The sequence below is a fragment of the Gadus chalcogrammus genome, chromosome 8 (genome assembly GCF_026213295.1).
Source record: "Gadus chalcogrammus isolate NIFS_2021 chromosome 8, NIFS_Gcha_1.0, whole genome shotgun sequence".
NCBI classification, from domain to species: domain Eukaryota; kingdom Metazoa; phylum Chordata; class Actinopteri; order Gadiformes; family Gadidae; genus Gadus; species Gadus chalcogrammus.
This window is the reverse complement of record NC_079419.1, coordinates 14,846,445-14,868,626: the sequence shown is the minus strand read 5'-3', so window position 1 is coordinate 14,868,626 and position 22,182 is coordinate 14,846,445. Positions and strand designations below refer to the sequence as shown.

The 22,182-nt window shown below is 47.4% G+C and overlaps 1 protein-coding gene across 1 annotated transcript; it reads left to right on the top strand.

The window, feature by feature from the left end:
* The first annotated feature begins 4,038 nt into the window (after positions 1 to 4,038).
* phb2a (prohibitin 2a) lies at positions 4,039 to 15,222 on the top strand. Its single transcript, XM_056597094.1, has 10 exons — positions 4,039 to 4,155; positions 4,784 to 4,916; positions 5,263 to 5,347; positions 6,655 to 6,734; positions 8,513 to 8,697; positions 9,579 to 9,708; positions 10,138 to 10,241; positions 11,499 to 11,576; positions 13,131 to 13,210; positions 14,344 to 15,222. Exons 1-10 carry the CDS (start codon positions 4,135 to 4,137, stop codon positions 14,360 to 14,362), a joined length of 915 nt encoding a protein of 304 aa, XP_056453069.1. The 5' UTR covers positions 4,039 to 4,134; the 3' UTR covers positions 14,363 to 15,222.
* The last annotated feature ends 6,960 nt before the right edge of the window (positions 15,223 to 22,182 follow it).

The following is a 22,182-nucleotide window of genomic DNA, read 5'->3' as shown; positions in this document are numbered from 1 at the left end:
GATGGTGATTTCATGGGCTCTTTTCTGTATACCAACCTACCATCCAACCACTTTTGTTCGACTTTAAACCGGTTTAGGCCGGTACCGTGTGGGCCGGTGCTGTCCAATGTGGTGGAAGATATTCGTCACTGCAAGGCTCAGATTCAATGCCAGATATAAGCATGTATTTGAATGCACATGTGTAGGCATGGTTAATTTATAGGCCAACAGCTGGTCAGTGAGATTGTAGATGGCTCACACACACACACACACACACACACACACACACACACACACACACACACACACACACACACACACACACACTCACACACACACACAGATGATTAACCCCTGGAGGGGCCAGACGATGGCTGATTGGTCGGTTTTCACTACACACCATTGGCAGCGTATAATCGGATGACCTCGTTTACCAATGCTTACAGGAACTATTGTCATTGTCTAGCCCATTACCTCAGTGGGGAACCTCTGTGTTAAGCCAATACCCCCCCTCCACACACACACACACACACACACACACACACACACACACACACACACACACACACACACACACACACACACACACACACACACACATACACCCACACACATACTGACAGAGCAAGTCCTTCAACAGACACACTAATGAAATAATCACCCCCACCTCACTGCAGGAGAGGAGAGGAGGTGGAAGAGGAGGAGAGAGATATTGTAATCATGGCGTCTTCTGCGTTTATTAGTTCGGTGCTTGAATTGCATGTAAACAGAGGTTCTCATCCCAAGGTGCTGCTGCAGGTTCATTGGTTTTAACAACAGGGGTGGATGGGGTTATTTCTTAAATGCCCCCATTTTGGGGGTGTTACATATTACAATCTTTCCTTCGACTTTACACATATTGAATTTAAACCAAGTGTGTGTGTTTTCAGGTAGTATGGCCATGGGAAGACGCTTAGCTACACAATCACACAGAGTGGATAACATACCTTCTTCTGAGAGCAACACAAGCATTTCTGGTTAAAGTTTGGCACCAACCGGTTCCATAGAAAAAACATGTCCAAGATAGGGGTGAGGTGGCACACGGAATGTTCTCTTATTAAAAAGCAAAGGATGCAGGCATTCTTAGGCTATTTCCAGCTTGACAGGATGCGTCAACCTGGGGTAACTAACACAGTTCCTCTACTAAACAATGTGTCGACAGGTCATTTAGGCAATAAACCAAGAGAAGCTGTGGGTTACAGGGATGTAAGAACAGGGGTCGTTGTTTTGTGTCGTGGTTAAAGCGGTTAGACTACCTTGTTAGATTTAACAAATTTATATCAAAAATATTTTATTGAAAACAAGTCGTAAATCTTCTTTAAGAGAGCAAAGGGGTTGCCGTCCAAGACAGGCTAGTATACTTTGAAGTTGGCGTTGCATTTATACAAATAATTAATATCATGCACTCAAAGGTGTGCAGCATTTTACAACATTTTCGAGCCAATCAGAATCAAGGACTGAAACGACCCATTTTAATAAAAATATATATTTATATGCTTAAGTGCAGCACCCCCTCCCCCCGCCCCTCACCACCTCTCCATCCATCCCATAATGATATTCACTCAGCTGCCGCAGTGGTTCCTAGAAACCAGCCAACAGTTGGCCAAATCCAGGCCTTGCGTGCAGGCAGGAGGCAGACGCCCACATTCTAGAACCCCAGCATGGGGCCGACGCTCATCGGGGTCGTGGTACTCTCCGCAGTAAAGTTTATCTTCCCCTCTGAGTTGAGCTTTACACTTTCTCCCCGTCCTGTATCATTCACTCTCACTCTCTCTCTCTCCCCCTCTCCATCTCTCGCTTCCACCATGACACCCCCTCTTTATATATCCACACACACATACCAAGTATTGTCTTTTGGCTCTCTCTCTCTCTCTCTCTCTCTCTCTCTCTCTCTCTCCCTCTCTCCTTCCCTGTCGGTGGTAAAGGTCGTTGGACCATCTGCTCCTCTGCTGACTGGACATCACCTTGTGTCTCTCGAGGTAGAAATTTCAGTTCAGACGCCCTCCTCTTCTCCCCCTCCTCTCCCTCTCCCCCTCCTCCCATCTCCTCCTTCCCCTCACCCCAGTCCTCATCACCCTGCCCACCTCCAGTCTCCTCTATTCACCCGTCTCCTCCCTCCTTCGCATCACCACTCCTCCCTCCTCTGACCTCTTCTCCAATCCTTTCCTATCCTCTGCTTTCTACCCCCCCCCCCCCCCCCCCCTCCCCTCCCTTCCCATTCAAATCTTCCACAGTCGAATCAAAGATATGTGTACTTAAAATGGTTGGTTTATTTCTTTCAAAGTGCTATTATTCAGCGTGAATATAATAATATGTAATGTAATCCCTCACATCTTTTAGAGTTACTCGTACCTTTTAAATATTAACGTTATGTTTCATTGTGACTCATCCGTCTCCAGCCGTCATTTTGATGCAGGAGCTGTCAGTTTAGAGTGCCGGGCTCGTTGCTCATCTCTTATTTCAAGTTCAACCTGTGAAGAATGCCTCTGCCACACAGTGGTTAGACTGGGTAGTACAACAACACAAGTCCATAACGCTCGAAGGCCACGCATACTCCTAGGCATACATATCTTGAATTCGTTGTCTTAAAGGGCCCATAATAGGCTTTTTTGGGGTTAATAATTTAATATGGGGATACTAATAGAATAGATTGACATGCCTTGATGAAAAAAAAAAAAGACCCCTTATCATTGTCACACTGTTCATTTCTGCCAAACAGCTTTCAGCATCTTTCAAAAATACTATTTTTTTAATCATTCATGGCCACCCTCCCTAGTAGCCCAGTCTGCTTTGATTGGTCAAACACTTTGAGCCGTGTATCTGCAAATTACACGGTTAGGTTTCAGATGTAACGTTCTAACTGTAATTTGTGTACACAACGGTAACAACCGTCTGTACGTTAAATGACCGAAGTTTATATTTTAAACTTCTTATTTAGGTGCACTAGTGGAAACTGCCCTTCGAAGTTGAAAATATATGCGGCCATGAAAATACGAATGGCAGCCAACAGTTAGTCAAATCTCTTATATTACTCATTATTTTGTTGTATCTAGCTAAGCATAGGACTGAAGTTGCTAGTTTTGGGAAATACAGCAGCCTCCACCTCAAGTTGGGTTCCTGCATCAATCTGTTCATTATCCTTTCCACTCTTATGATCTATTCCAACACTATTGTATTTGAAAGACAGGTTGCGTCCTGGATCTATAGAGCACAACAGTGTGGTTCCGGAAGTAAAAATCCCATTTATGAATGATGATGGCCAAAATGAATTCGAACCATTCATTTTTCACGCCTTCGTTGGGAAGTCAAAGGGGGGTATTTTGAGTGCAATATTTATTCATAATGTCGAAGTATAACACTTTGAAAAGAATAATAATTCAAAGTTAGATCAAACTAATAATTCATATATTTCAGCTTCCTTTAGACCGTTTCCATCCATCCGTTTCCAAATAGATTCCAATCTTGGTCAATTTCTAGGAGCAAAGCTAGTTCTTTGCTTCATGGCACTGTCAGCCCCTGTAGCTTACAAGCCTACTATCTGTGATCACATCTTTTATGAGAATATCCTACTCTAAAGCGAGTATGGATTCATGTCTTCTTTGTTTTCATCAATGTATGAAATGTAGCTCAATAGATAAAACTTGTAGTGCCAAGAACTTTTGACAGGGTCTAATGTCCCCCCTCCAAAATCGGTTTTCGGACGTCTTGATGAGCAAGATGATTTAATAACAATACTTGCTATACAAAATGTGTATTATACATTACATTTCTAAATATATATAATAATAATAATAATAATAATAATAATAATAATAATAATAATAATAATAATAATAATAATAATAATAATAATAATAATAATAAATGATAAAATCAAAATATATTTAGTCCCAAATCCATTCGTTTTTAGATAAAGGCCAGAAATTCACAGAAAAACAATATTCATTAGAAAAAGAAAAGCTCTGAGGTTTGGGCTCGAATGTGTTGTTCTTCTTTGACAGACTCGCTCGGCCTACGTTTCCCAGAGTGCAAAGCGAACAGGAAGTACGTACACACACGACCTTGGATTTCTTCTGGGCTGCTCTAAAGTAACGTTTGTGTAACAACAGCTCAACTATGGCAAATAAGGAACCCGCAGTAAGTGCTTCTGTAAATTAAGACTTTAAATATGAAGTTCATTCCGTTATGGTATGTTTTGTTTCAGCTGGATCTGTGTCTGGTTACATTTGCATGCCGGCTTGTGTCGCACTCCTGCGACACAAGATTGGGACCATAAGCACACGTGAGGAGAGAAGCTACCGGACGAATGTGCTAGCTAGCTAGCACATTAGCTAGCACCAATTCATTAAAATAGAAAATGTGCATTAAATAGGGGGGACAGTTGAGGTGGTTGAATTGGCAACTGTTTATCCAGTTATATATCTGATACTGGGGGGATAGTGGGTTGGTTCATTTTAGTCCAACAAGTTGACCGACTCTTGACCTAAATTTGGGGGAGGGTGTTTGACTTACAAGGCACACGTCAATGTCGAATCTTGGTCATCATAAGTATTAATTAATCGCATCGACACGAGGTCTGAAGTCTATCATGTTAAACTACCGCCTTGTGAAACAAACCACCTTGGGTTCAGTTTAACCTCCCAAGGTGTACGTGTGTCGTTCGTCGTTGCTGTTTTACCTAACGGTGGTTCACGGGGTATTCTTGAACAAAGTTCTGTCCCTTGGTTTTAAACCCCTGTCTTTGTCATTGTTTTCTGTATTACAGCAGGGTTTTATGCAGCAGCTGAAGCAGATCGCTGCCAGGATGGGGTCCGGTCCACGGGGGGCTGGTGTGGGTCTGAAGCTACTGATCGGTGCAGGAGCTCTGGCCTACGGCGTGAAGGAAGCAACATTCACAGGTAGGCTGGCCCACCTCATGACACCACATACAGCCTCTCAAACTGGACCGTGCCGTTCTGATATTCCTAAATTACTTGATGTGGGCGAAATGAGGATATCAAATATGAGCCTTGATGAGGCTCCAATGGATATTGTGTGCAAGTACTTATATCAGTAACAGTGATACAATTGCATAAATTACTATGTTGACGTTCATAGAGGGCACATTACCACTTTGAAAACAAAGTTTGTGTTCGCTCTTCAACATTACGTTGCGTAAGGTGGTATCGGGTGGTTGTATCTGAAAAGTTCCAAGAGTACCAGCTTCCTCAGAAGTGTGTGTGCATCTGCTGTTGTGTGTTTCAGTGGAGGGAGGTCAGCGCGCCATCATCTTCAACAGGATCGGAGGGATCCAGAAGGACACAGTGCTGGCTGAGGGGCTGCACTTCAGGTATGATCGGTGGAGCATTGAGGTGACCCCTATATGAGGATGCAAGGAGACTTTACCTTGACCCTAGGTTGTCAAGCTAGATGCAATTCCTGTGTCATTTCACGTCTCATATTGCATGATGCAATTTAAGTCACAATGGAAATTGTGCAAGGACACCTTTCTTGCCATTTTATAAAAACAAATTAGATGGTAAATAATGAGAATCTTAGCCATGATGGTCGTGAGTTTGACAGGGTGGTTTTTTTAGGAGTTTTATTAAGCCAGTATTACAGCAATTTAAGAAAGCTAGACGTAATGTGTTTTAATATGCAATGGTGGTTTGCTTCTTGTAATGGATCGTATCTTGATTATACTGGATACATTCCGTTTTGTACACTGTTAGTCAATGTCTGAGCAAAAGTCTCAGAACGTGCAATCCAAAAAATACAGTCCAAAGTCTGAAATAATTTCTTTGTTATTTATTTGGCTAATCACAGGAGGTTACAGTGGTACGACTCAACAGAGTGCCCACATTTCCTGTTTGGGATTAATTAAATACACAGCATTGTAGAGTTTAGTCTACTCCAAGCTAGGAAGTCTAAACAGACAACCATTACCATTACTTATTACTTATTCTTGTGTACCTTGTGTAATACCAGGTTGACCTTTTTACAGGGCAGCTAACCCCAGAATGTGATCTACTCTGTCGTAATAGCATTGTAGTAGTAACTACACCTCCACTCTAGTGTGTGGTTGAGGCCTTGCCTTGCGAGGCTGCTTGATTAGCGAGATCACGATAATGCGAAAATCCATGTCGGCCGGAACCACAGTGGTTGGTACCAATCAGCTTCTTGAGCTACGTGACAGATGGTTCATCAAATCACCTGCCAAGTGTTTTTGGAAGTTGACCGCCCTTTCACAAACAGTTTCCATAGACCACTTCCCAGATTGTTCTTTGTAAGAAACCATCTGGTCGCATCTGATTAGTCGCAGTCCAGGTTTTCTTAAGATTGTAGTTGCTATTTGCACGATTAAAAAGGCGGATATGCGATCCATTCGAAGACCGCGTCAGGCTTGGATCATTGCTGTGTGTGCAGGATACCCTGTTAAACGGATCAAACGTCCATTAAAACGCTGCCTGGGATTTGTCAACAACACCATGTGAATGACTTGGTCTCCCTGCAACTTTAAACCCTAAAGCACAGCGACTACATTGTGCCAAAATCCCGGGGTTCGGCGGCCTATGCAACCTCGATTTTGTTTGAAGTGTTTGTCGGCCTTCACGCCTCCCAAGTACTCTGTTAAACATGGGTGGTTCTGTTCTCTAGGTTTCCATGGTTCCAGTATCCCATCATCTACGACATCAGAGCCAGGCCCAGGAAGATCGCCTCCCTCACTGGAAGCAAAGGTGAGGAGACCAGTAGGGACTGGGACTGGGACCAGTAGGGACTGGGACCTGCAGTTGAGGAGACCAGTAGGGACTGGGACCTGCAGGAGAGGAGACCAGTAGGGACTGGGACCTGCAGGTGAGGATACCAGTAGGGACTGGGACCTGCAGGTGAGGAGACCAGTAGGGACTGGGACCTGCAGGTGAGGAGACCAGTATGGACTGGGACCTGCAGGTGAGGAGACCAGTAGGGACTGGGACCAGTAGGGACTGGGCCCTGCAGGTGAGGAGACCAGTAGGGACTGGGCCCTGCAGGTGAGGAGACCAGTAGGGACTGGGCCCTGCAGGTGAGGAGACCAGTAGGGACTGGGATCTGCAGGTGAGGAGACCAGTAGGGACTGGGACCTGCAGGTGAGGAGACCAGTAGGGACTGGGACCTGCAGGTGAGGAGACCAGTAGGGACTGGGACCTGCAGGTGAGGAGACCAGTAGGGACTGGGACCTGCAGGTGAGGAGACCAGTATGGACTGGGACCTGCAGGTGAGGAGACCAGTAGGGACTGGGCCCTGCAGGTGAGGAGACCAGTAGGGACTGGGACCTGCAGGTGAGGAGACCAGTAGGGACTGGGACCTGCAGGTGAGGAGACCAGTATGGACTGGGACCTGCAGGTGAGGAGACCAGTAGGGACTGGGACCTGCAGGTGAGGAGACCAGTAGGGACTGGGCCCTGCAGGTGAGACCTAAAGGGACTGGGACACATTTGCCCTCAAAGAGGACGACATAAACAAGTTAAATGCAGCGCCATACTGGTTTAGTATAGTTTTGGTATAGGAGGTAAGGTGCATATTTTTGGATTTGTTGGTTTTCCCAAAATGTTCTGCCTCATATACATTCAAAAAAGCTTTTCATAGCCAGCGAGGTCTGTGCCCACCTCAACAATCACCTTCTTTGTTGGTAAAATGATCCCAAACCGGTTTCATTTTATCAGATATAATATCGAATCGCAATGCGAAATCGGTCCAAAAGGACTAGCAGGGTATTAAATATAATCCAAGTTCCAAAAAGCTGGAGGGTTGCTGGTTCGGTCCTCTGTTCCTCCTGGTTCTAGTGCAGAGTCCTTCAGCGACACTGCTCACCGTTCTGGTCAGGCTGCTAACGGACATGCACCGAGGACGGAGTGGTCTTTGTTTGTATTACTGTCCAAAGGGCTTATGGTCCCAATCTGAGTCTCCTGGGGAGGCTGCCATTGGCTATGTTTGTTTTGCCACCTTGGCCTGTATAGACTGCAGGTCAGTGTGTCTCCAGGAATATGTTGAGTCCTGTCCTCCATTTTGTCTGTGGAATAGGTAACAGCCGTGTCCTAAGTTTTTTTTTCCTGTCTCATCTTTCATGGTACTGTGATGACACCTACTCGGGTGCACACACACACACAGCTGGTCTCAAACAGTTGAATAAAACCATCAGTCCCTCGCATAATCCGCCCAAAAAGAGCCTGTTATTGTGGTGTCGTTGCAACCATATTCTTGACCTATGACCCATTATACGTTGAATATTAAGCGGTTGTTTATTTTTCTATTGGGGCAAATATCATGACCTCAAACCCAGTCATTGTGTTCTCCAGTTCATCTCTGCTCACGGGGCTACTGAATTACTCGTAAGGGCTTATTGGTATTGCTAAAAACAAATGCTTCCTTTTCGTCGACAGCGGTTTGTCTTATCTCGGTCCCTCGGGCTGCAGACACTGATTAACCTTTGGAGTTATTGTTTAACTTCTCTAAACTGTGTTACTCTGTACGTGCAGACCTCCAGATGGTGAACATCGCTCTGCGCGTGCTGTCCCGCCCCCTGGCCGCCAACCTGCCCGCCATGTACCAGCAGCTGGGCACGGACTACGACGAGCGCGTCCTGCCCTCCATCGTCAACGAGGTGCTCAAGAGCGTCGTGGCAAAGTTCAACGCATCGCAGCTCATCACGCAAAGAGCACAGGTAAGCACTGCTCAACACGTGCCACATAACACGCATGCCTGTTTGCACTGGATACATACATGCAAAGTTACACGCATACACCAGTTCACGATGGACACGCATGTGTCCAGTGTGATCACATGTATCACAGACATGCTACGAAACAGACAATGCTACGAAGCACGCACACTACTTAACGCACACACATGCTACGTAACACACACGCTACGTGAAACACACATACACACATGATATTTAAAACGCACGCACACACACGAACACGTGCTGCGTTACACACGCACACATGCTGCGTTACACAGGGACACAGGCTAGGGAACACAAACACACAGGCTAGGGAACACACGCACACAGGCTAGGGAACACACGCACACAGGCTAGGGAACACACGCACACAGGCTAGGGAACACACGCACACAGGCGCTACGGAACACACACGCGCGCTACGGAACACACACGCGCTACGGAACACACACACGCGCTACGGTACACACACACGCGCTACGGAACACACGCATGCGCTACGGAACACACATGCGTGCTACGGAACACACATGCGTGCTACGGAACACACATGCGTGCTACGGAACACACACGCGCTACGGAACACACACGCGCTACGGAACACGCACACACGCGCTACGGAACACACACACACGCCCTACGGAACACGCACACACGCGCTACGGAACACATCCACACACGCGCTGCGTAACACACACACCTCAGTTGGACTGTACAAAAGAATTTAAAGTTCAATAAAATGGAGCTGCTACAATCAAATTCCAGAGATGTTATGTTTTCTGGGGGCGGACTTAGATTCTGGGGGCGGGGTCATGGTCCCTGGGGGCGGAGTCAGCTGAGTGTCCTGTCTCCCGCCCCAGGTGTCTCTGCTGATCCGAAGGGACCTGTTTGAGCGGGCCAAGGACTTCAACATCATCCTGGACGACGTGGCCATTACGGAGCTCAGCTTCAGCCGCGAGTACACAGCCGCTGTGGAGGCCAAGCAAGTCGGTACGGAGTAGCCTGGTGCACACGCAGCACTGGTACACACACACACACGCAGTACCGCTACACATCAATTATATTCACACAGTACAACCATTTGTTATTCATGCATTTCAAGGTTATGAAGCACACATGGTGTTGTATTGCTTTTGACCACTAGATGGTGCTATTGCTCCGTTTCAAATGGTAGAATGAAGAGAAGGCATGTAGTTAAATTGATGAAGCCCAGAGAGTGAAGATTGAATACGATTTTTGCTTTGGGAATTCTTGCTGAAATATGTTGGGACCATAAGATTATGTCTTCAGTGTTTTATCCACAAGACAGGAAAGATGAACTTACTAAGGGCACCTTTACATGGGGGGCTTTGATTGTGACATCAGATGGTTCACTGTGAAGCCTATGTAGCTGACCTGTGTGTGTCTTGTGTCCTCCAGCCCAGCAGGAGGCGCAGCGGGCTCAGTTCTACGTAGAGAAGGCCAAGCAGGACCAGAGGCACAAGATCATCCAGGCAGAAGGAGAAGCAGAGGCCGCCAAAATGGTGAGTTCGTCCCCAGAGCTAGAAGCAAGCCGGCTAGTCACTTATGGCTAGTGAGTGGGCTAGTCAATTATGGCTACCCAGCTAGTCACTTATTCAGGTTATTTGGAAAAGGGAAAACTGAAGACGGAAGCTCCTCCAAATCCCAAGGTCAAACCCAGTGACCTTCAGTGATCATAGTCGTTTTGTCACTGATTATCACTATCACTATACTCCACCTCTGCACTGTAACCTGACTGCCTTGTTGTGTATCGCAACCTTATTAGTGTGTGACTATGGCATTCAAGTTTTTTTAATAAATGAGTGCTATACCTATAGCTCATATCCTAATGTATTCATAGTTACAGTCGTAATTTAGTTGATGACAGGGTGTCACTGGGGAAATACAAAGAGCCCTGAGTCAGGTGGGCCAACCTGCAGGGCGCTAACCACACAGCATCTGGCCTTGTAACGTAGGTTTGATACCCTCCCGCGGTCTTATACTAAATGTCGTTTCGCTCGCCTTCAATCCCCAGATGACACATTATTAAGTATCCAATCTCACACTCGCTCTATGCTTCTGTCGTTCTCTATATTTATATATATCTTAAAAGTACATTTTTCTCATGAGCATCAGAAGAATTGAATGCAAATGTCCCAGAATGCCCAGTGGCTGACGTTCGGAGGAAAAGGTGAAGAACTTTTTAGAAGGAAGATTGTCGCAAAGATTCATATCCTTCTTTGCTAACTGTCAACGTAGGAGGAGTTCAGAGCTCCCCCTTATCAAGAGAAAGGTCTGGAATCCGTTAAACCAGATGACATCAGTCGATCAAGAATGCAATCGCTATTGTTTTTATCGTTTTAATCATGCTCAACTATTCCATCAGTCATTGTTTTGGCGGTCATGGGTGTGACTTAATATGAATTGGTTTCATATGGTCTTTTTAAATCCAAACAAGATGACGAATCGTATTGTTTGTGGAGCTCCCGCACGCCAGGCCAACAAGCCTGGTGTGTTTTTTACCGTAAGCAACTGTAGAAACTCTGATACACTAACATCGGACTACTGTACATCCTGCTCATCAGGCAGAAAGCCCCGCCAAAGCATTGGGGGTTGATTGACAGGTGGAGCGTTCTCTGGATGATGGCACCGGTCTGGCCTGTTTGATTAGCACCCTGGGGAGTTCACCTGAGTCAGTCGCTGGGTTAACCGCCGTCTCTTAAAGGAAAGTAAGTGTTGTGTTAAGAACCTGTCTTATTGTGTCTGTGTTTGACTGACAGCTGGGTGAGGCCGTGACCAAGAATCCTGGCTACCTGAAGCTCCGCAAGATCCGCGCCGCACAGAGCATCGCTAAGACGGTACGCCGCACACTCACACACCTGGTCACACAATCATCCACACACACCTGGTCACACACCCACAATCATCCACACACACCTGGTCACACACCCACAATCATCCACACACACCTGGTCACTCAATCATCCACACACACCTGGTCACACACCCACAATCATCCACACACACCTGGTCACACAATCATCCACACACACCTGGTCACACACCCACAATCATACACACACATCTGGTCACACATTCATACACAACTCGTCACACAATCATACACACCTGGACACACTCACACAATCATAAATACACTCTGGTCACACACTCACACAAACAAGAGGGTAACATTCACAGGCATGCACACACGAAGATTCAAACATGCAGATGGGCACAAACCAATGACTCATGCACTTTTCTCGTCTCCTTATCTTGCCTGTTTCTTTCTCAACTCCCTTTCTTTCTCGGCCTTGTGCAGTCATTCAGACGGGTTGTGACTCGCCCTAGCGGCATCTGCTACTTTTTCTTAACACTCAGTAGGAGGAACTCCTCTGCTCCTCCACCTTCATGTTACGGACTCCTCTTACTGCCGTTTACAGACGGGTTGGACCTATCGGAAGGCTTATGGCACCGGTTTGTCTCAACCTATCAGGTCTACCCAGAGTTGGGAAGACGGAGCAAATTGTAAACGATGTCGTCCCACCCATGTTTTCGTTTTCTGTAGACACTGGGAGAGTCAGATGGGAAGAATGCACATTAATTCAGGACGAGCAGGTCCAACCAATGGACAAACTGCTGATCTCATTAAAACACACTTTCACCTCAACCTTTGCACTGTTCAAACGCAGTTCTGGAAAACATTTTTAAATGCATGCGTAATGGGGGCGGGAGGGGGCAGAACCAATGAGGGCAATGAACAGGTGAGCTGGGCGACCTCGTTGTGGTGCCAACTTACTTCTTGTATTATTAATTCAAGCTGATATGGCAGAGGTTTCTGTGAACTCCCCTCCAGAGGAGCAGTCTTTGGTCTGAGATGGAGGCATCCCCAGCACGCCACCAAGGCTCAGCTAGTAAATGTTTTTTTTCACGTCCGGAGAAGAGTAATTATCTCTTAAGATGGCAGGGACACGTTGCCACGACCGACGACCGAACACATCCTGATGAGAACCATTTAATAATTGACCGCATCATGTAGGCGGGTGTCTGGGGGACGCTCCTTATTGAACACAATGCGACACGACGTGTCCCTTTCACAGTCCTCAACTCAGCCTCACTCTTTATCTTTAGTACTGTTGGATTACTAAACAGGAGCGGTTTCTTTCACGGCTGCTCAACATTTATTGATGTTAATTTATTATTGATGTAAATGCAAGCCGTTTCCCCTCGATACGCAGGTATTGTGTATTTGTATTCAACGACAGACTAGTAGTTCTGGATGAGAAGTGCTGGAGAATTGAGTTGAGTTTACCGCTGGCCACTAGATAGCGCCAGATGCGCACGTGAATTGTAGGACTCCATTAAATAAAAAGGTTTTGAAGGTTGTCTTGCTCTTTGTTTCTAACCTGTAGATTGCCGGGTCACAGAACAAGGTCTACCTGAGTGCCGACAGCCTGGTGCTGAATCTCAATGACAACAGCACCTTTAACAAGTAAGTCCCGCCCACCCACATATTATGGGATGTGTGGCCATGATGTCCATCTTATCGGCCCCCTATATTACCGCCATGGTGTGTGATCGAGGGACGGATCGACCGACCAGTATCCACAGTGGGTCGTACCAACTGGTGGCCGGTTCGTCCTTTCGTCCATCTGTGCGGTAGGGATGTGCATTTATGGCAAAAATACTATTCAATATTCGCAGATAAGTATTCGAAAATCGGTCAATCAAGAACCCCTCACGCACGCACACTCGGATAGATGCACACACAATGTCACAGGGAGAGGCTTTTATGATTTGTATGAAATCTGCCCCATCAACATTCAACATAAAAATTATTTCAACGTGGGCTTAGGCAGATAGGCCTATAGCCGCTGAAAACAGGTCGCTATTTATTTATTTATTTATTTTACTGAACACAGCCTGCATGACGGTGAACTAGACACGTCAAAAAAAATAACTTCACACGGTGTGTCTTTTTACAATTTATTTGTTACCAGCGTTCGTAGTGTTGATCAGCAGAGAAATAGTCTGCCAAAGACGTTGACGTCGCTTAGCACCCGAGGACGCTGGGGTTGATAAGTTACCAGACTACTTGCGGAGTGATACGATAGAAAAAAAATAATCGACTTCCTTGACAGCGGTCATTATATGCTTAACGATGGTGATTTATCAAAAAATTATTCACCACCGGAAGTTGTGAAGGCCCATGCAAGTGAACGGAGCGTTGAACAGCATTGAGAAGAGCCGTGTAATGAATAAAGATAGTCACATTAATTATTCGATATTCTATGTGACTTTAACTATACGACTATTCAACGATCGTTGCCCATCCATGCTGAGCGGACACGTCCCACTTGTGATGTCACTAAAGGGTAGATGTGAATCAGATTTACGTCACACCTGTTGGTATATCATAGGTGCCCGATAACGAGTTTGAGTGAGCTGGAACTCAGCCGCGATTAAGGGGAAGTTGTGTTGGACTAAACCACGGGTCCTTCTTCTGCTTTCAAGCTTGTAGCTTAAAAAAAACCATTTTAACCGCAAACTTGAACCGAGATTAACTGTCATTTCTTTCTCGTCTGATTTTTGTCTGGCTGTCTTTCTCTCTTTCTCTCTCTCCAGTTTGAACTTGAGTAAGTAAGAGGAAGCCCGCCATGAAGAATTTGCATTCCTATCGGTCCGATTGATCTCTGCAGTACTACACATCCTCACACATACACACATATACACACTCACAATCACACACGCGTATATATTTACACACACTCACACACCAGCCATGGTTCTGTCAGTAACTGGACTCTCCCAATCCCTAACTGGGCTTCGAAACAGAATGCTTTGCTCTCCCTTTTTGTTTGTTTTATTTTATTTAAATTGTTGCGGTAACGGATACGGCGTCGGCCCGGCACCGGGTCACTAGACTATAAACGCACTTCTAGAACCCGCAAACACGTGGCTGTGGCGGCAGCCTCTAGCCACGGCCCTCTGTGCCGGACAAACTGACGGGCACGTCCTCCGCTTTACCGTCAAAAGAACCGAGCGACGTCCACCAATAAGCGGGAAAGTTCGAGTTTTTCGACGGACGTCAGAAGTGACACAGAAGAAGAAACGAGTGAAAAAAAACGTCAACGTGAATCCGTGGACTGGGCTGCCGGACTGGAGCTGGTGGGGGCTGGTGGAGTTGCTCCAACTGGACGTGGGGGGGGGAGAATGAGATCCCGTCTGTGTCCTGGTCCGAACTCTGCGTCTCAAACCAATAAATGTATTTTATTTGGAAAACATTCTATCATGCAGATTTTTGTTTACTGCACTAAGCTGAAACGTTTATCTGTTGATGGATCAAAGCTTTCATGGATTCTACATCTGAGGTGTTGGTTTTGACCTTAATCAAATGTTCTTTTCTAGTTTGTAACACGGAAACGATGTAATGAAAAGTATAACTGCGGAATTAAACTTTGTCTTGAAGTATGTCTTTCAGTCTAAAATGTTTCTGTAATACTTTCAAAACCTCAATGCTGGAGTAGTAGAAGTAGTACTTAATTACTTCAACTCAAACCCTATTCTCCTTCACCTTTCATTCAAACATCTTGCCTGTATACTTGTATAGGCTGGCTTTGCTCTAGTGTTAACCTAGTGGTTAGCGAGGGGTTAAAGGGGTGAAGATGAAAGTGTAATGGCAGGAAGAGGGTGGGATCATATAGCTGCTATTGTGTGATCGACACAAAGCTCGTCCTCCATGTTGATAATGCGACACAAGCTAGCTTGCTTTTGGGAGGGGGGCGTTGTCTTTCACTGTGACCGTATGGTAGTGCTTTATAGGATGGGGGAGGGAGGGTAATGTTATAGCTGGATGAATATTTATCTCAGGAAGGGGGGTTGGGATGAACTGGCGTCGCCTGATTGGCTGGGGTTCTAACCGCCCACTGCCCTCTGTCAACCAATCAGCCGCCACTGCAGCGTTTGAATGATGGGGACGTGTTTTTTTTGTTGTTTTTTTAAGGAAGGGATATAGGAAGCTGTGAGTGGAGGGGTCCTATGGGGGGTGAGTGCCAGTTCGATATCTGTCTGCCGCTATCGAAATACCATTCACACAGTTACATTTGTAGGTTTAACATACAGTCTATGCATATTTCAGATTTGGGTGCTTTTATGGACATAAGTCGGCTTGAAGAAGAGAGGTAGTGACCTAGTGTAAAACAGGCAGGTGGGAATCGAACCTGTAGTGTCTGACCAGGCGTAATGCTGCTCACAGGTTTAGCAGACGGCTGGGTTGAGCCATGGAGCCGCACTCCCGTGGGGGAGGGAGGGGTGAGGACAGGGAGGGAGGGGTGAGGACAGGGAGGAGGGCAGCAGTGAAATGGCTGCCTGGTCACATGACCTTCCTCCCTCCCTCCCTGAAGCATCTTTTTATTATCTCAGCCTGCATCATGCGTGTGCTGCACTGCATGATTGTAAATTTGCTGTTGAAGAAAAGGAGGGGGGGTAACTATTGCACACGTGCACACTCTCCAGTGCACGCGACATGCGCCCCCTCCCTCCTCCCTCTGCAGTGCATAAACAAGGACGGATTACCGCTCAGCTGGGACGTTACCGTGGAAACAGTGACCTCACACTGTTCTCGGCGAACTGGGCCGGTCGCCATGGCGCTCCACTGCTGTTCTGTTGGAGAGAGAAAGAGATGTAGGATGTAGCGGTTACCATGGCGAGGCTGGGTCGCAGTGCTTCTCGACACGGCTGTACCTCCTCCTCCTCTCCTCTTCCTCTCCTCTTCCTCAGTCGCTGTCGGCTGTAGGAGCTCTGATTCTCACCTTGAAACACATGCAGACGGTAATGCGGTCAGAAAGGGACCACATTACCCAGAAGGCATTGGTGTCTCAGCAGTAAACAGCGTTGCCGAGCCAAACCTCAAAGTCTGAAGCCACCCTTTTATTTAGTTTTTGTGCGATCAGAAGTGTGTGTGTGGAGACTAGCATGATGTTAGCGTGTGGTCCTAACATGGCTGTTCCTCTCTACTCCATCCTCTAGTGGGACGTCTGTTATACTCCCTGTAAAACCTCTCCCCTGAACCATGCAGTTAACACCATTGCTACCATTGTGCACCATTGCTCCTCACATTGACACCGCACATCACATACAATAAGACACACACTCGTCTACACACGGTAACGCACACTGAAGCACCTACCTCCACTAGTAACACGCTAACACTCCGGTACACACCTGCATGCATGTAGTAACACACCTTTGGGCACTTTGACATTCATCTGTACACGCAAAACCCTGCTTTACACACACACACACACACACACACACACACACACCCCAACACACCCCAACACACACACCTCTACACACAGAAGCACATGTTGGCACACAACTTAGTCACCAGATCCTGCACGCTGGCCGTTAGAACCAGCCATCTCCAGATGTGGGCATCCCTTTTCCTCCAGCTGTGCTCTTGACTTCGCTCCATCATTAGAGTGGTGAGGGTGTTCGACAACCCAACCGAAAGGTTCAGGGTTCGAGCCCCCCAATATCTGCACCTGTAGGTGTCCTGGGACAAGATGCCCCCTAACACCTAACTGCTCCTTTATGACCTGTCTCTGTACTGTCTAACCCCTACCTGCTCCTTTATGACCTGTCTCTGTACTGTCTAACCCCTACCTGCTCCTTAATGACCTGTCTCTTTACTGTCTAACCCATACCTGCTCCTTAATGGCCCTTCTCTGTACTGTCTAACCCATACCTGCTCCTTAATGGCCCTTCTCTGTACTGTCTAACCCCTACCTGCTCCTTAATGGCGTGTCTCTGTACTGTCTAACCCCTACCTGCTCCTTAATGGCGTGTCTCTGTACTATCTAACCTATACCTGCTCCTTAATGGCCTGTCTCTGTAGTGTCTAACCCCTACCTGCTCCTTAATGGCGTGTCTCTGTACTGTCTAACCCCTACCTGCTCCTTAATGGCGTGTCTCTGTACTGTCTAACCCCTACCTGCTCCTTGATGACTTTTCTACTGGCTAACACCAACCTGCTCCTTAATGACTTTTCTACTGACTAACACCAACCTGCTCCTTAATGAACTTTCTACTGTCTAACCCCTACCTGCTCCTTAATGAACTTTCTACTGTCTAACACCAATCTGCTCCTTAATGACCTGTCTCTGTACTGTCTAACCCCTACATGCTCCTTACTGACATGGATCTGAATCCACTGTAAGACCCTTTTGATAAGTGTGGAAACTCATTAACTATTTAGCTGAGTGACTCAATAATAGATATAAAGATGCGTACCATACATGTCGTAGGATATAGATCTAGGTTCAGACCCAGGACGTTACTGCTGGGATTGTAAATATCTCAAAGCTAGATTGGGCTGCGTGCGTGTAAAGCCTCAATGACACGCCTGCACGGATGGACATTGTTTATGGGTCTGCGTTGCTCTTTTTGGACATTTTGTTATTGTTTTAATTGCTAACCTCTGCTAGTCTGGACTAGTAGCGTAGCGGTAAAGACGAAGCGGCTCATCCATCAGCGTGAAGTGGAGTTTCATGTTTGGAGAGGTTCGCATAACGACGATGCCCTAGCAAAGGTCAGGGGTCAAGTGAAGATCAGTAGCTAACGTGTTCTAGGAAGAGCAGCGAGGTGTTAAAATGTAGAAGCGCTGCTGCTGTTCTCCACGGAAATCAGATCTCTAATTTCTGAACAGCTTCGGTGTGTGTGTGTGTGTCTGTCTGTCTGTATACGTGTGTGTCTGTCTGTACGTGTACATGTATGGGTTTCTTTGTGTGTGTGTACCTAGTTGTGTGTGTATGCCTGTGTACAGGTACGTAGGTTTGTGTGTATACTTGTGTGTATTTCTACTTGTGTGTTACTGTCTGCTCTTGCGTGTGCGTACATGTGTGTTTGTGTCTGTGCGTACGTGTGTGTATGTGTCTATGTGTGTCTGTCCATACGTGTGTGTGTCTTTGTGCGTACGTGTACGTGTCTGTGTGCTAATCTCCAGCACTAATGGTTCTAATTAACCTGCTCCTGTGGATCTCTCCTCTTCCTACAGAGGCCCGCCGGGACGCGACTCTGGGTGGCCCAATTCATAGCCCCGCCTCTTTCACACACACACACACACACACACACACACGCATACACACCTCTGTTCCGGATTCTGATTGGTCGAAACGGCTGCCAAATGACAGCCTTTGGTTTGAGTTGATTATATTTATTCAGCGAACCTTTTGCCTCAACATGGCCGCTGACCTAGCTTGAACTCTCGGGGCGCTAGCGCTGATTTGGCTGATAATTACGCGGGGGAGCCATTGTGTCATTTGGAGCGAGCCCAAATTAAATCTAAAATCCCCCCGGCAGCTGTTCTGTTGCACGCTCACCGCATCCCGGAGAATATACCAACAGGTCCTCTTGCTGCTAATCCCATTGCTCGCTAATGGACTTTAGCCTAGCGAAACTAGCTTGTTATTATGCCAGCAGAGGGGGTCAGGTTAGACATTCTGTAGTCAGGGTGTTGACTCCTACCTGAAAGGTTCTGGGTTCAAGTCCCAACCGGCGGCCGCCCACCTGTAGGTTAGAGTGGGTTAACCAATGTTCTACCTGTTTATGTCCTAGATCAGGTTAACTAATGATCTACCTGTCCTAGAGCAAGTTAACTAACGGTCTACCTCTCCTAGTGAAGGTTAACTAATGATCTACCCTTCCTAGAGCGGGTTAACTAATGATCTCCCTGTCCTAGAACAGGTTAACTAGTGATCTACCTGTAGCCGCAGAGCAGTTTACCTAACGGTATACCTGTCCTAGAGCAGGTTAACTCATGTTCTCCCTGTCCTAGAGTGTGTTAACAGTGTTAACGGTCTACCTGTAGGCCATTAGAAGATGGTGTACCTGCTCATTAATGATTTGCTGCTATAAAAATGTCTAAGCTACTTCGGATAAGCAAAATGACTAACGATGCAGGAGGTATGCTTTGGTCATGTTTTGTTGTTGACGTCATGTGATTGTAGCAGAATTTAAATGAATAGGATGTCTGACGTGAGCATACAGTTAAATGTATACAATTCAAACAAAACAAAACTCGGGGATCGTGTAGCAGAAATCCAAAGGCTCGACATCAGCTGGCTAGCTGTTAGCTTTGTGGGATACAATGAACCCTCGCTGGTGAGAGAAGGTCCCCCAGAGTCGGGTTCCTTCTGTGGTGTGAAAGCCGAGACCTTTCTCCTGCGGGTGAAGACGCGGGAACCTGCCTTCCCACTCCTCTCCCTTTACGAGTCGGGGGATCTCCTGTGGTTTCGTGTTCTCTGATGGAGCCGGGGGCCCGACAGCCCGGTGTGGACGAGGCTGCTGGTGACCTCAGAGCGACAAGTAAAAGCCCGCCTATTTTGTTTCCTGCTTTTTACTTTCTTTCTTTTTTTTCCCTCAATGTGGGGCTTTCCTGTTTGTCGCTGGGACTGGTTTCATTCCGGAGACTTCCGTCTTCTCCCTGTATGGCGGAGCTGCTGTGTGGAGCGCCACCATCTGAGAGATGGACATTGTGAGGTGCTGTTCAAACAGAACACAAGTATTTCTGGTTTTTATTGTGCTGTGAAGGAAAGGAGACAATGAGGAAGGGAAGGTAACAAGGTGAGGGAAGGGGATGAGGATGGAAGGAAGGAGGAAAGGACAGAGAGAAAGAAAAGGGCGTGAAGGAAAGGCTCTGAGGACAGGGTGAAAGGGAAGTAGAGATGGAATGGAGGTAAGGACGGTGAAGGAAAGGTTGCGAGTGCTAGGGGAAAGTGTGTGTGTTCTCAGGCCCTCACAGACCTCCTCTCCTATCCAGCTCCTGAGGAGACCCATAAAGGAGGTGTCGGATTTCTCTCTCTCTCTCGTACACTGTCTGTCTGTCTATACTGCTCTCTCTCTCTCTCTCTCTCTCTCTCTCTCTCTCTCTCTCTCTCTCTCTCTCTCTCTCTCTCTCTCTCTCTCTCTCTCTCTCACCCGGTGAATCTCTGTCTGTGTGTAGAGTTTGATCCTGGTGAAAGGGTGACTTATTGATTAATGATGTCAGCGAAACGAAGGTCAACTAGGGATCAATGCAGTCGCACACACACACACACCAACCAGACAGAAACACCTATTTCACACCTATTTCTAGTCCCCTTACTCCTCCCTTAACTTCATACACTCCCCTCCCCTCACCTCCCCCAACAAACACACTTCTCTCACACACAAGCTGTTACTCTGGTTACCAGATAACCGCCAATGAAAGGGCCACTTGTGTCCCCTGAACAGCCACATGGTGGGCCGGGCCCCCCTCAAGACTCTCACCGATAGCGCCGTGCTCCAAGACCCAGGGGGGCACCTCAACAACGTCTTCCTCATCTTCATCTCCGTCCTCTCTGTCTGTGTGTTTCTAACCCATTCAGGGGGGGCGGGGGCGGGGACGGAAACAGGACCACAACAACAGGAAACGCATCACGGCAGATACCACTGTGTGCCGTGGCTCACGCGCCCGCCCTCGTTATCAGTCTGCCGTGTGCACGCCCCCGCCCGCCCTCCACTCCACCCTCCTCACCCCCGCCCTCTCAAACTGCTCGCTGCACCCACCGAAAAAACCAGGCCACTTCCACATTCCTGCTGGCTCCACCCCCACCCCCCCCCCCCCCCCACCCGCCCCTCTAGACAGCAAATATTGTCTTTCTCCTGTCGGGTGGAGGTGAGAGGGGGGAGGAGAGGAGGTGAATGCAAGGAAGGAGCAGGCAGGGAACAGGAGAGGGAGAAGGAGGAGGAGGGGGAGAAGGAGGAGGTGGTGGAGGAGGAGGTGGAGGAGGAGAAGGAGGTGGAGGAGGAGAAGGAGGTGGAGGTCCATGTTGTGTTACCGTACGTGAAACCAGTCCGGTGAGAGATTCTGGACGAGGAAACGCTGATGGTGCATGTACGCCTGTGTGTGTGTGTGTGTGTGTGTGTGTGTGTTTGTTTCCCAACCCTACCATCACTCTTGGTGTCCTCCTTCCTCCCCCCTCCCTCCTTTCCTCCCTCTGTTTGGAGTCCATTTCTCATCCAACTCCATGTATGGTCTGGACTGGGAGAGAGGAGGGGGAGAGGAGAGAGCAGGAGGGGAGGAGAGAGGAGGAGAGCAGGGGAGGGGGAGGAGAGAAGAGGAGGGGTAGAAGGGGGGGTGAGTAGAGGGCGGGGGGGGGAGTTGGTGTGGGAGGAGGGAGGGAAGGAATGGAGGGTAGATGAGAGGAATAAAGGAGAGGAGATGGGGGAGGAGAGGAGGAGATGGGGAACGAGGGCGGAGTGCGTGAGGAGCGAGGAAAGGAATTGAGGAGAGGAGGTGCTGGGAAGTTTTATACCGCGTATGACAAAAGCAAACAGGGAGTGACCTTACAACAGGATTTTGAGCTAGCTCTTATTTTTAGATGAGAGAGAGAGAGAGAGAGAGAGAGAGAGAGAGAGAGAGAGAGAGAGAGAGAGAGAGAG

Bases quoted from the DNA above. Each gene is read 5' to 3' on its own strand.
- phb2a (XM_056597094.1), top strand. From the start codon at position 4,135: ATGGCAAATAAGGAACCCGCA. The intron at 4,156-4,783 runs GTAAGTGCTTCT...TCTGTATTACAG, and splicing joins TGGCAAATAAGGAACCCGCA to CAGGGTTTTATGCAGCAGCT. The intron at 5,348-6,654 runs GTATGATCGGTG...TCTGTTCTCTAG, and splicing joins GCTGAGGGGCTGCACTTCAG to GTTTCCATGGTTCCAGTATC.